The 15104-nt window shown below is 41.6% G+C and overlaps 1 protein-coding gene across 2 annotated transcripts in view; it reads right to left on the minus strand.

Annotated features, from left to right (window-relative positions):
* The window catches only part of NMNAT2 (nicotinamide nucleotide adenylyltransferase 2), a 150180-nt gene extending 141991 nt beyond the window's left edge, over window positions 1-8189 (minus strand). Inside the window, exon 1 of one of the 2 annotated variants that reach the window (XM_059145199.1) lies at window positions 7972-8189. In XM_059145199.1, the coding sequence (XP_059001182.1) occupies window positions 7972-8056 (85 nt within the window). In that variant the 5' untranslated portion in view covers window positions 8057-8189. Of the gene's footprint in view, window positions 1-7837; window positions 7881-7971 lie in introns of those variants that run through there. The other variant, XM_059145200.1, reaches the window with a different exon arrangement.
* Between the last annotated feature and the right edge of the window lie 6915 nt (window positions 8190-15104).

The raw sequence follows: 15104 nt of genomic DNA on the forward strand, positions 1-15104 counted from the left end.
TGTCATTAAATATTCATTAAACACTGTATCTGTGGTGATATTGTAAAATTTACACTTGAATCTTTTTTTTTTTTTTAAAGATTTTATTTATTTATTTGACAGACAGAGATCACGAGCAGGCAAAGAGGCATTCAGAGAGAGGAGGAAGCAGGCTCCCCGCTGAGCAGAGAGCCCGATGCGGGGCTCGATCCCAGGACCCTGGGATCATGACCTGAGCCGAAAGCAGAGGCTTTAACCCACTGAGCCACCCAGGCGCCCAACACTTGAATCTTTTCTAAAGAAACAATTTATTTCTAAGATTTTATTTTTAAGTAATCTCTACATCCAGTGTAGGGCTTGAATTTACAACCTTGAGATTAAGAGTCATATGCTCTACTGACTGAGCCTGCCAGGTGCCTTTTAAAAAAGCGGGTATGGGGGGCGCCTGGGTGGCAGGTATGGGGGGGTGTCTGGGTGGCTCAGTGGGTCAAAGCCTCTGCCTTCAGCTCAGGTCATGACCCCAGCCCGCATTGCATCAGGCTCTCTGCTCAGCGGGGAGCCTGCTTCCTCCTCTCTCTCTCTGCCTGCCTCTCTCCTGCTTGTAATCTCTGTCTGTCAAATACATAAATAAATCTTAAAAAAAAAAAGCAGGTATGGGTATCCTGGGTGGCTCAGTTAGTTAAGCAATGCTTCGGCTCAGGTCACAATCTCTTAGATCCTGATATCAAGCCCTGTGTCATGGCTCCCTGCTCAGTGGGGAGTCTGCCTCTTTCTCCCTCTGCCTTTCCCCCACTACCCCACTTGTGCTGAATCTCTCTCATAAATAAATAGAATCTTTTTTTTCCCCAATCATCCATATACTACTTTCACAAATATTGCCTAACAATAGAAAAATAACAGAAAAGATAGATAATCCACCCAGTTTTGCATTCTCCTCTTATGTCTGAGAATATCTCTGAAACAGAGGAGTACAAACATGAGGGTCAGAAGGTTTTGTTTTTTTTCGTTTGCCTCCACACTTCTAGGCTGTTCACTAGCCTTGGTCTAACATTGGAAATGTGTATAGAAATGTTTCTCTTGAGATTCATAATATTTTTTAAAAAATTTAAAGACTTTTATTTATTAGAGAGAGAGAAGGAAAGGAGGGTCAGAGGGAGAAGGAGACTCCCCATTAAGCAGGGAGCCCGAAGCAGAACTTGATCCAGGGACAATGGGATCATAACCTGAGCTAAAGGCAGATGCTTAACCGACTGAGCCATCCAGACACCCGAGATTTGTAATATTTTAAAGGATGTTCCTACTAAGTAATAATTCAAGCTTCTTCCTAAAAGGCATATGAACGAACCCTCTATTTCTGGTAGTTCTAAGCATATCTTCTAATAAAAGGCTTAGACAAGTAGAATAAAATCAAGTAAAACAAAAAGAGGAAGAAACTGAAAATGAATATTTCTTCATTTCAAAACTGTTGGAACATCAACCCTCTTGGTTTTATCTTATTCCTTGGTTTCGGATGAGTAATAGATGGGATATTTGCCTCTCATAGCTAGCTTGTTCCATCTGAGGCTCAGTTAATCAATTCAGCAGGAGAAAGTAAATAAAACACCTGTTCATGTGAGCAAAAATGTCCAAATTTTCTTTTTCAGGCATTATTCTCATGTTATGAGCAGACAGAGCTCCTGCCAGTGAAACTACCGTGATTGACCCATGAGTTTCCATTAATGGACTTTTAACTTATCAATGAATTAGAATGCCCAAATCCACCTGAAAAATATATTACAGCCATTATCACAGTGGTGGGCATGTTCTAGAATGATCTTTTGGACTATTTTGGACTATTAACTATTCCAATTTCACAACCTTAATATTAAGAAAGAGTCAATTTTAGGACCTTGATTTTCTCCAAGTCCATACTTTTTAAAAAGGCAGTATACCCTTTCATATCTTTTTACTTCCATAATGTTAATGAATTTCAGTATCGTTCTCATAAGAAGAACTTTGAATAATCCAACTAGAACCTACTCGGAGCTTTTATTAGAAGATTAAGCTGTCCCAGCGACAAAGATACTTTGAATTTAAGTATTTTCTTTTTTTGCATCAGTGCTGGGTTAAAACACATATTTCCAAAATTTTAGTATAAGTACAAATCTTCACTTTCCCCACCAACCCTAAATCTACTTCTCTTCCAGTGTTCTTTATTCATCTACCTTGGACAGAAACCTGAGAGTTACTCTGGCCTGCTTTGCCACCAACCACCCATCAAGTCTCCAAATAATCATCCCTTTTACATTTAAGTGACAAGTGCACTCACTCTCCATCCCAAATACCACCGATCTGTGTGAGCTGACCATCTTCCCTTACATGACCTCTGTGTTGCTGAAATAGGTGCTTAGCTGGTCATTACATTTTTATCTTTGCCTTTCACCAATCTATATTCAAAATTTGATTAATTCATAACTTTGGAGATATGATGATGACATTCCTTCACTTTAAAAACTATGCAATGTTTTGTCATTGCCATAGGGATAAAATTTAAATTCCTTAAGATGACTTACAAGCCTTCATAATCGATCAGACTTCCATCTACCTTTCTAGTATTATCTCTTACTCCCCTTCTCCTTAAACCATCCTTTGTTCTAATATGTCATGGTTTTCTGTCTCACTACTCTAGCTTTTGTGCATGGTTGATTCAACTACCTGGAACAAGATTTTGTAGACTCATTTATTTTTTATTTACTCAACAACTGTGATGGAGCAAAGACTTGCAACTTGCAACTGTTATTTATATTATACTATTACAGAAAACCTATTCCATGCTAGGTACTAGGAAATAAATCAATAATGAAACCAGGCATGGTTTCTGTTCTAACGGAACTTAAGGTCTAGCATGGAAAACAGTCATTAAGCACATAATGAGATGAGAGTTATGTCATGGAAAGTACAAGGAAATATGGGATCAAATGCCAGGGTAACCATACTTAATTTATAAGTCAGTGGAGGTTCCCTGAGGAAGTACCATTGAAGCTAAAATCTGAAGGATTAGTAGACATTAGTTGGGATAACAGAAGAGTGGGGAAGAAGGAGGAATTAGGGAGTGGTAGAAAAAAATGTTCCAGCAACACAATTATATGGGAAATATTTAAGTACTATGAAATAGCTTTTCCTTGTTAGGTATAAGATGTTGGGAACAGATACCTTTGTTGAATATATTTTGTTGGTTGCCCGTGTTACCAAGAACAAAAATTCACAAAGTTCTCATTACCCTTTGTTAATAACTAAGTTCAGGTGATTCTTCCTTTCATAAGATTATTGCAATTAAAGGAATAAAGAGGAATTCTGGATGAGAGAGAGTCTAGATATCAGAAAACTAGTTCTATCTTGACTTTTGCATACGACCTTGACCAAATGACTTACATCTGTACCTCTCCTTTGTCATTTGTAAAAGGGAGACGATATTATCCAGTTTAACTTGCAGGGTAGGATCAAATAGAATAATGGTGCCAAAAGTATAAAGTACCACTTTGTGCTTAATGTTCTTTTTCTACAGGCATTTCAAGCATATTAAACAGTTTCTTGATTTCTGACAGTTCTCTATATCAGTAGCAGCTCAAATTCATTTTTCTTACAATTTCCAGTTGTAGCAATAGGGGCTGCGTTTCTAATTCCACAATAAATTAAAAGCCCTCTTCATCAACCTTCAAGAGGGACAGAATTGGATCATATTTCTTTTCAAAAGACCCATTTGTTCAAAGTAAAAATATTTTGAAGTAGAGAAACTGAAAAATCCTGTTATTTTGCAATCATCAAAAAAATACATTTCTGGGGCGCCTGGGTGGCTCAGTGGGTTAAGCCGCTGCCTTCGGCTCAGGTCATGATCTCAGGGTCCTGGGATCGAGTCCCGCATCGGGCTCTCTGCTCAGCAGGGAGCCTGCTTCCTTCTCTCTCTCTCTGCCTGCCTCTCAGTGTACTTGTAATTTCTCTCTGTCAAATAAATAAATAAAATCTTTAAAAAAAATAAAAAAAAATACATTTCTGCTGTGATCAAGTTCTTCAATTCCTTTATGGCAAAACTTATCTGATCAGTCCCTTTTTACTTTTCTATTTAAACTTTTTATCTTATTTCCCAGGGGTGAATTTATTGACAAACACAGCAATATAAATGCAAAGAAAGTTATATATAGATATAAGATATAATCTCTACAGAAAGATATAGTCTCTACATACTCAATAAGATCTTGTGAGTTAGAAAAAAAAAAAAAAAAGACTTCTAGTGTCTTGTTAGTCTCTTAGGTAATAAGGCAGACCCACAAAATAAAACACTGCTAGTTTATGAATTTATTTTGCCAAATATTCACTTATCCCTGAAAACATTTTAGCTAGAGTTAAGTATATAAGTGTCAAATACCTCCATCACAAACATTAAATTTTTCTATGTGTTTCTACAGCCACAATTAGGAATATCAACTTCCCTTTCCTCAAAGTAAAAGGAAAAGCTCATTCTAAAATATTTTACAAATACTGAGAACTGTGTAAGTATTACTTTTCAGAGATGAAGAATGAATTATTAGTTTTTATTAATTTTTTAAAATTTATTTGACAGAGAGAGAGAGAGAGATCACAAGTAGGCAGATCACAGGGAGAGAGAGGAGGAAGCAGGCTTCCCGTTGAGGAGAGAGCTTGATGTGGGGCTCAATCCCAGGACCCTAAGATCATGACCTAAGCTGAAGGCAGGGGCCTAACCCACTGAGCCACCCAGGTGCCCTGAATTATTTCGTTTTGAACAACACATTTCTTTTTGTTTATAGTCTTTCTCTTTTTTCTTTGGTAAGCAGTTGGATTTTAAAATACAGGAACTTGGGGCACCTGGGTGGCTGAGTGGTTTGGGCTGCTGCCTTTGGCTCGGGTCATGATCTCAGGGTCCTGGGATCGAGCCCCGCATCAGGCTCCCTGCTCCGCAGGAAGCCTGCTTCCCTCTCTCTCTCTCTCTCTGCCTGCCTCTCTGCCTACTTGTGATCTCTGTCTGTCAAATAAATAAATAAAATCTTTAAAATAAATAAATAAATAAAATACAGGAACTTTGTTAAAGATGTCTAATTTCAAAGTCCTGTTCCTGTCCTTAAAAAAAATTCAGTTACAAATATCAGGCACCTTAAAGAAAGCTTGATAACTTTATCGAATTAATTATTTCTGTACTATTGTGGAGGAGATTTTAAAAGCCATTTAAAAAGAGAAAATAGTTCACGGATAACTGATTTTGTTAGAGATGGAAAAAAGCTCTTAAAATGCATATTCAAGAATCTCATTTAGTTGATGACCAATTTAATTCTAATCTCTGTTAGTTTATGTTTGAAGGAAATGGAGTTCATGGAATTATGCAGCCAGATCAGTGAGCACTTGTTCCTGCATTTGGTCCCGGGCAAAGGCCTCTGCAAGAGGAATCAAGAATGTGGGCTTTAAGTCTCCACACGGCCACCCACTCTTCATTTCACCTAAGCCTCTTAAGAAAGTCACTTCACCTCTGAACATCAGCTTCTTATTTGTAAAATGGAGATAATGATGCCTTTTGGGTGAGCTTGTTTATTAGGAGTAAGTGAGATGAAAAGACTTTGCAAACCAGAAACTACAGAAGTAAATCACAAAACTTATTGTGAGCTCAAAGATTCTCATAAGAGATTCTACAAAGAATAGTTTTAATATGTATTTTGTGTTCTTGTTCTTGTTTTCTTTTCATATGTATATATGCTAAATCCTTCATTAGGTTATAAGCTCCTTAAAGCTATCCTGAACATCCCATATCGGCTTTCCATGTTGCTCTTTGGATTACACATAAGTAATGGACGATCATAAAGCTTTGTGGACAGATAGTCTCTCTTATTCCTCAGTTTCAATACCAAGAAAATAGTCACAACTGTCAGAAAGTCTTCTTCTACCTGTTCTATGTCTAAACCTGCTTGCTGTAATCCATGACTATTTCCACATATTCTACCGTCTAAACTCCTGGGGAATTGGTGGGTCAACACCGATTTAACAAAAGCCTTTATACTGTTAGCAAACTCTTTTCAGCTGCAAGACAGAATCCTCAGCTCTTGATTTAAATCCACCCCTTTTTGCAATCTAAAACAAGTGGAGTTAACTACTTTAGCCCCAGGAAAAAAGGAGTAGCTCCCCGCTCACTAAAGATTTCTAGTGCCAAGGAGTTCCAGAGGAAAGCCCAATCCTGCCCTGTCAACAGAGAGGAATAAAGTAGAGCGACAAAAAATGGGTAGAGGAAATATGGACAGGGAAGAAAAGCAGGACTCTGGTAAAGACCTCTGTGAAAGTAGAGTGTTCCTAGGGCACTGATACTCCCTTAGATGAATGAAGAGATGCTTTGGTCTATTCTGATGCTTAAACAAAAGTCTTTATTTAGTAGGTTGGTTAGCTCCTAGTAAGACACTTTTAAAAGTTAAAGGGATGGTGAGGAAGGGATGGCTACCTCTCCGTCTCCCTCCTTGGATCCTATTAAAGTGCCTATTTGAATCTGCCCTCAGCTCAAAGTAGTTCGATATTCTTTTCATGAGGTTTTTAATAAGCGGGCCCAGTTCAACGCACCTTTTAGGTTTAACAGAAGAGTATTTTTAGTCAAAGCCACCTCGCCCACTCTTTACCGGTATGATGTGACTTTCATTAAACAGCCCTAGGAGGGCTCACGCAATCCTCCGGCTCAGGGTAAACACGTGTGTCCAAAGCCAGCTCCGGCGCGCCCTGAGCTTCAGCACCGCCGCCTCTGGATAGCGCCGCGCTGGCCGGCTGGCGCAGGGCCTCCCCGGTCTCTCATCCATCTCCAGCCCACTCTCTCTCCTCTCTTCTCCTTTCCTTCAGCGCCAGAAAAAAAGCACCCCCCCACCTTCCAACCTCTACTCTATGCCTGCTTCTAAAGTGACCTCCGCGTCCCTCCCTCGGTGTCCAAACGCGCACGCCCCCGTGCCGTTGGGTCCTACCGGAGCAGCAGAGAAGCCGCGTTCACCGGTGGCGCGACATCTCCAACAGGCATCGATCACATTTCCCTTGCCCCTGCTGAATCCCAAACCAGCAGCCGGGAGCCACCGCTCGCTCCCTTTCTCTCCACGCCCCAAAGCCTCCAAGAAACAAACGCTCAGAGATGCGCGCTTCCCCCGGCCCCAACTCGCGCGCGCGCGCGCACACACACACTCACACATTCACACTCATACACACTCTGGCACGCCGCAAGCCTTCCGGGTGCCATCGCCGCCTCAGAGCCTCAGCCAACTTGGGCCCGGATCCATCAACACCGGCTTGAAAAGGGCTACCCGCAGAGGCCGCCCCGCCCCCCCCCTCCCCCGCAGCGGGTCCCGGCAGCCAAGCCCAGGCTGGCCCAGTCCCCCAGCCCCTTCACTCAGCCATCCACCTCGCGCGGGCAATACACGGTTCACAACCCTCAAACGTTCGCCCCTGGGCCGCCCTGAACCATTAGTCAAAACCTAAATTAATCTCTTCGAAGCCCCAGCCCTGCTAGTGTGTGAGTGTGTTTGTGCCTCCAAGGCATATACATCATTTAACTCCTTCGAGCTTTCCACCCATCCTAAACAAACAGCACGTTATCTCCAACCCCCTCTTGCCTTCTCCGCGACCCAACCTCTAACCCCACCCCGATCCTCAACAGCCAAGTGGCCAAACTACCACACCACCGCACCCCAGTTCTGGAATCTCGACCTCCCACCCGGTCTTAACCCACAGTCACCTCGGGCCCCTCCCCTCCCCCACCCCTCGGCCCCCAGTGAGCCGGGTCTGGCCGGAGCAAGTGACGCCTGGGAAGCGCAGTCAACGTCCCTTCCCAGGAGCCGGGAATAGAGGGGCTGACCTCCCACCAGTGGGATGAGCCGGCGCATCCCTCCAGAGGGGCACACGCCTTACTGTTCTGTCGCCCTGGAAAATACAGGTGCCCGGGAAGGAATGAGGCGGAAGCAGCCTCCGGGGGTGGGCGGGAGGACTCACCGAACATCTGAATGTGCCCTTTGGTGATGGGATTGAAGCTGCCGCAGGCAAGCAAGATTACGTGGGTCTTGGTGGTCTCGGTCATCGTGCGGGTGGGTCCCTCGCGCTGGTCCGGGGGTCGCCTCTTTTTTTGTGTCTCGATAGGTCTGCAGAGGGAGAAAGGAAGGCGAGGCTCCGGCGGTGGATGCTGTGGACTCCAAGGAGCCGCTCCAGACGCAAACCGCGTCACTCCCCGCCTCCCCTTAACGCTTGCAGCTCCGGCAAGATCCGAGGCTGCTTTTGTGTGGCTCCGCTCCGTCCTTTTTTTTAGCATTTTTCGCGTCTCTAGTCCAGGTCTCCCACTCCTCCCTTTTTTCGCCCCCACCCACCTCACTCCATCACGCCCTTCCTTAGTGTTTATGTACAAGGCAAGACATGGTACCCAAGCCCAGAACCATGATACTCAGCATGGTGTGAGCTCTTTCTCTTACCTCCTTCTGACTTCTCCTCCCACACGCTAACATTTTTCTGTCCACATCTACTTTCTCTAACATTTTCGACTCCGAAAGTGTTTGATCTTAAGAATTGTGGGTTGTTTTTTTTTTTCTTCCTCAAAATTTTGAGTAAGAAATGACAATGGTTCATGTCAGGAATACTAATTTGTCTTTCTTTTCCCCCTAATCTAATGATGGTGAACTGTTGAACTGAGTCTAGATCTTCACCTAGTGGTTGCCAAGAGATAGGGGGAATCTGAATCCCTCATCTGGAATCATGGACCTTTTTGTAGGGTGAGGCAATGCCGAGAACATGTATGCGGCAGAGTTACTCAAGTTGTATTAGGAAACTATGTGATCCTGTCAAATAAGCTGTCAAAATTGAGACAAAGGTTTACCCACTCAACAAGTGTTTCTTGAGTGCTCACTAAGTGTGAGGCCCTGTTATAAACCCTGCTGGTAAAGCAAAGTCCTCGTCTTCATGGAGCTTACATTCTAGGGGAGGGAGATGGGTGTGATAAGCAGAGGAGGAAAATACCAGAAGGCAACTGTGCAGTGCACTATCAGTGGATGGCATTCATTCTCTGGCAGAGCAAAAGTTGAACTGGGGCAGGGCGGGGGGCACTTTAAATCAGGAAGTCAGGGAAGGCCTCTCCAGGGAGGTGAAATTCAAACTGCAACAAAATGACAAGGAACTGCTAGTACACATATTTTGGGAAAGGGAAGGGCGTGTTGTGCTCATAGACGTGAAAGGCCAGCGTGACGGAGAGTGCATGAATAAGGGGAAAACACTAGGAGACAAGATTGGGCTGTCCTGCAGGTCAGAATGGAGCAGGGCTTGGAGGCTAGGAAAGGATTGGGATGTTTTTCTAAGTGGAATAATTTAGAGAGGAATAACAAAAGGAAACCACTGAAGCTTTAAGCAGGGGAATGATGAGTAATTTACATTTTTATAAGATCACTCAGTTGGTAGGCAAAAAGTGGAAGGGCAAGGCAGCATTTAGGGAATTATTTTATTTTATTTTATTTATTTGAGAGAGTGAACAAGCGGAGGGGAGAGGGAGAGGCAGAAGCAGGGCCCACACATTGAGCCAGATGCAGGGCTCAATCCCAGGGATCCAGGGATCCAGGACCACGATCTGACCTAAAGGCAGACACTTAATTGAGGGAGCCACCCAGGTTCCCGAAGCACTTAGGAAATTTTGCTGGTAGCCTAGGCTAAGTGGAATTGTCCTTGGACTAGGATTTATAAAGGTAAAGTTGATGAGAAGCAGATGGTCTCAGGGCAAATTTGGTAGATAGAATTTATTGTTTTTGCACAAGGATTGGACATGTAAGGTGAGGTAAAGAGAAATCTAAGAAAATGTCTAGAAATTTGGCTTAGGCAAAGAAGTGGGCTTGATTGAGGGTCAAAGATTGAGAAAATGGGGGAAAGAAAGTTTGAGGGATAACCAGGTGTTCTATTGTGATACCTATTAATTCTTATTTTTTAATGGCCTTAAAAAAGTTGAGGTATAATGTATTAATTTTAGGTGTACATAATAATTCTGAACTTAGAGATCCACAAATACAAATATTTACCTTTCCCGGGCTTTGAGATTCTTGAATAAATTGCTACCCTATATTAGTGGGTTGGTTGGTGTTTCTTATCCAAGATCACATAAATATTTGTGCAGTAAATATTTGCTAAATTATGCTGAATAGCAAATCAACCCTAATGTGCATAAGATCTCCAGTTGAGATACAAAAATCCTATGAATTGATGTACACTTACAATGGGGTTTATGTCTTTCCTGGCATGGGATGCAGGTTAGTGGGGTAGAAAGAGCAAGAGATACTGAAGGGAAACTGACTTGGGTATGAAACTCTTGACACTAGCTGGGCAATTAGCATAATTATACTTAATCAATAAATATTTATGGGGTGTCTGCCATGCGCCAGGCACTTGCTTTAGGGACTGTGAATAAAACAAAGTCCCTACTTCAATGGAGCTCACACACTAGAGGAGAAAACAGACCATAGAAAAATGAATAAGCATAATGGCGATAGATACCCAGTGAAAAATAAAGCAGGGTAAGAAGAAAAGGAAAGGAAAATACTCCTTTCTGTAAGGTGGTTAGGGATGGCATCTCTGCTAAGATGGTATTTGAGCAGGGGCCTGAAGCAAGTGAAGGCATATAGCGCTTGCATGGGGAAGAGTATACACGCAGAGGAGCAAGAGTGTCAGGGAATGTTCAAGAAGCACATGTCACGTTATTGCTGGAGAAAAGACAGACAGTGAAAAGTGGTAGGAGGCGGATTACAAAAGTAGGACAGAGACATAGGGCCTCGTAGGCCCTGCTAGGGCTTTGACTTTTCCAGAGAGAGAAAGGAAGTTGCTGGAGGGTTCTGAGTGGAGAGGGGACGTGAGCTGACTTACACTTCAAAAGTATCAGTTTGGCAGGAGATATGAATTCTGGAGTCATCAGTATAGTTTATATTTAAAACCATAGGATTAAATGAGGTCATCTAGGGAGTAACAGATATATAAAGAAGAAAAGAGTCCCTCAGATTTAGTCCTGGGGTACACCAAATTTAAAATGGTAGCTAAGGTTCATTGAGTACCACTAGAAGCCCTGGAACTATAAGCTGTTTACAGATGTTAATTCATTTAATACAATAACCTAATTGTGAGTTCATATAACTCTACTAAGTTCATGTAATTTGTCCCATTTTAGAGATGGGCTTAAAGGAGAACAGAGAAATGGCATCAGTGATCCAAGTTCAGAAAACTAGCTCGTATGGAGCCAGATTCAAACTCTGGTAGTTTTTGATTGAAGGACCTGCTGTTGATCCAAGGCTACTATCTCAGTGTTTCACTGCTATGCTATACTAACCACATCCATAAAAGTAAAGGTAACTATACCCTCTAAACTACAGAGATGTGGAGATTACCGATAATGGATGTAGAATATAGTAGATAGTCATTAAGTGATACCCATTTTATAAATGAGAGAATGGAAATTTTTTTTTAAAGATTTTATTCATTTATTTGAGAGAGAGAGAGGTCAGCAGGAGAAGCAGAATCCCTGCCCAGCAGGGAGCCCGGACCTGGGACTCAATCCAGGGACTCCAGGATCATGACCTGAGCCGAAGGCAGTCACTTAACCAACCGAACCACCCAGGTACCACAGGTGAATGGAACTTCTTAGCAGAGACATGAAGAACAGACTGAGAATTGTCTTACCACATCTTCAGGTTTTCCCTTCCTTATCCAGGAGAAATGGGAAGATGGAGCAAAATTCAACGTTAACTTGCTGCAATGAAGGGACACTCACTCAGTGCTACAAGTTAATTTTACTAAAAAAAGAAAGAGTCAACTCAGTGGTCAGTGACTATTTACTGATGAATTAAGATGAAAAATCTTTTTACCAGTCCAGTGCCCAGAGGGTAACAATGAAACATGAATGTGTATTTTCAGTCTTGTAGGTTATGTCTTAAGTGATTGTTTAAATTCCATTGATTAATTGATTGTGATTCTAATTGTCTCTTCTAATTTTCCTTATGTTTATATCTAATTTCTGCATCCACAAAGAGGGCTCTGGAATTGGGCTAGAAAAACATGGAGAGGGGTGCCTGGATGGCTCAGTCAGTAGAGTATGTGACCCTTGACATGAGTGGTCATGAGTTCAAGCCCCACGTTGGGCAGAGAGCCCACTTAAAAATAAACAAACAAACAAAGTAAATAAATAAGAAGTAAAAAACAAAACATGGAGTGCAAGCCCTTGTTCTGTCACCTGCTAATTATTTGGCTTTGGGCAAGTCATTTATTGCTGATTCCATAGTCAATGTGTCCAACTTAATTTGAGGGCTGCTATATGGATCAAATAACACCACGTGTGAGTCACTGACTTTTTAAAATGCATAGTGTACTTTTTAAAATGCATAGTGTCAGCTTTTGGTCAAACTCCATAGTTGTTACCTACAAGACACCTATTGTTTTTTAAGTGTTTAGTTGTTTCTATTGACGGCTTTGTCAGGAAGATTTTTGGAAGTGCTAATCGTAAAGGGTAAAGAACTTGGGAAATGTGCTAGTAATGTATATATTAACCAACAAAAACAGATAGCCAAAAAGATACTAACAACGAATTTATTTTCAGGGAAGATTCCAAGGCTGGTTCATGAGATATAGAAATGGGAATGTCAACTCTTATGTAATACAGGTACCTTAATATATGTAGTGATCTATTCTCAGGAGTGCTTATTTTAACTTAGGTAATATAATTTGATCCAATATTTCAATTTTCCAACAGCTGGGTAATTGCTTTAGGCTGAAAAGGAACCAGAGTCATTCTCCCATGGCCTACATCTTGCAATCTGCTCTAGCCAGTTTGGTTTCCAAATGGCTCAAGACAGTCCGTCCAACCCAGAACTTTCCCTGCTGTAAATATCTGTTCTGATGGGTAAGCATTAGTGTCTATTGGGTCTGATTTGAAATGTGCACATGTAAAGTCTAGCATAGTAGGTATACATTTTCCTTTCTCTTCCTAATCACCTAGTCCAATTTAATCACTCATTTATATCACAGGTTGGGGGAAACCATTCCATGTTTATAAAGCTGGTTCCAAAGTATTAGGGGCCATCCTTTATAGGAAGAGTAAAAAGGTACACACATAGGTGTGGCTCCTTTAGTGCTTGTCATAAAGTCAAAGAGTGAATATTTATTTTATGTTTGTAAAAATATTATTCTGAGTAAACCATGACTCTTTGGGATTCTCTGTAGGCCTCAACATCTGTACAATTCTCTTTTCTTTGCTTTTTCTACTTTTCTTCAAGATAAGCATCTTCAGGGATACAGCTGCAATGACTGGCATTACTCTCCCCATCTTCACCACCAGCAAGTATTTTACATCTGTGAAGTAAAAATGTCCCTAGATCAAGATTCCCCTTCCTCTAGCTCTAAATCCCCAAAACCTCACTCTGACTTATAATTTCTCTAATCATTCAAATCATATTTCACAAGTGAAAAGTGTTTCTAAAATATAAAGCCTGGTTATCAATTACAAACATAGTAATACTGCTGGCACCCCAGGTCTTTATAATCAATAAGCATTGGATACATTTAACAATAAATTTCTTCAGCCAGCTCAGATATTTGCTGATTTATTCATCATGGTTTCTTTCAGATGGGAGGGGGGAAGGAGAAGCATATAAATCATTATTTTCATCTTGAGATTCAAGATCTCACAACTTATCATAAAGTTTTCCCCAGAGCAGCAATAGGAGAAGAAAAATCAGTTCTAGATTTAGATTTAGAAAGAAGTATCCTTAAGAAGGATAAGTATTGGGTCACTTGGGTGGCTCATTAGGTTGAGCATCCGACTCTTGGTTTTGGCTCAGGTCATGATCTCCAGGTCCTGAGATCGAGCCCTGCATCAGGCTCTGTGCTGAGCTTAGAGTCTGTGTGAGATTCTCTCTTTCCTTGTCCCTCTGCCCCTCCCCCCACTCATGCTTTCTCTCTATAAATAAATAAAGGATAAGTATTCCCTGAAATGACATCTGAGAATATCTCTACTTCTCTCCTTTACATCACTCAAATGGAAAACACATTTGGCTCAAGGGAATGTTAAATAAAGGATAGGCAATTGAAAATACAAAATATTTTTTCCCATTATGTCAATACCTCACAGTTTGGTTCAGTCAGATCGACCTAGAATTTCAGTACCATGAACCAAATGTGTCTGGATTAGTTTTCCTATCAAAGTCAGGCTCTTTGTTGGGCACTTTGCTATCTCTTAAGAATTGGCTAGCTCAGGGTAGAGTAGTCTCTCTCCCCCAAAAGAGAAGGTTTTTTAAGATATCAAAATATCAGAATATATCATCCACATAATAGAAACCTGAAGAATAGACCTAGCTTTGAGGAAAGCTGTATCCAAGTTTTTGAATAATATCATCAAGACTCCATTTTTTTCTCTTATCATCTCTGTTTATTTTCCTTTGTGACTGCTTTCTTTCAGAAGGGGGCTCTTCACATCAAAGCTAGGTGGCTGCTGGCAACCTCAAATGACATTGTCCTTACAAATCATAATCCCACTGAAAGAGGGCACATCCTTCCCAGCAATGCCAGTAAAGTCAGTGAAGTCCTAAGGAAGACTCTGATTATCTGGCACTGAAAGAGAAGTATTCCAACTGGCCAAACCTGGGTCATTTACCCATGCTGGGTTCAAAGGGGAAAGGAAAGAGGAAGGAGGCCAACTCCATTCAACCTGCTTGGCTGGGCAGGATTGTTCTAGAGAACTGTAAAGAAACTTGGCAAAATTACATCTCCAACATTGCTATAAGAAGAAAACACATAGGGTAGATCTGAAAGTCGATAATCTAATTGAACCCAGGAACATGTCTTGTTAATATTCAGAACTCCAGTTTCTTGCAGGGAGTGAGCTGAGACTTACTGATTGGTGGGAAGGTAGAAGCTGGTGGGAAAGGAGCAGAGCATGCCAAGGTAAACATAATCCTAGATGAATCCAGGATGTTTGTGCTGGAGTTTCAAGGATTGAAGAGAGTGATGGAAATACTCTTTTGAGGATGAGAACTAAATACTCTCTAAGATGTTCTTGCCTGGCAACTAGAAGCTCTAAATTCCTTCAGTCTCTCTCCCTCTCTCCTCCTCTTCTCCCCCAC

The sequence above is a fragment of the Mustela lutreola genome, chromosome 14, assembly GCF_030435805.1.
Source record: "Mustela lutreola isolate mMusLut2 chromosome 14, mMusLut2.pri, whole genome shotgun sequence".
In the NCBI taxonomy this organism is placed as follows: domain Eukaryota; kingdom Metazoa; phylum Chordata; class Mammalia; order Carnivora; family Mustelidae; genus Mustela; species Mustela lutreola.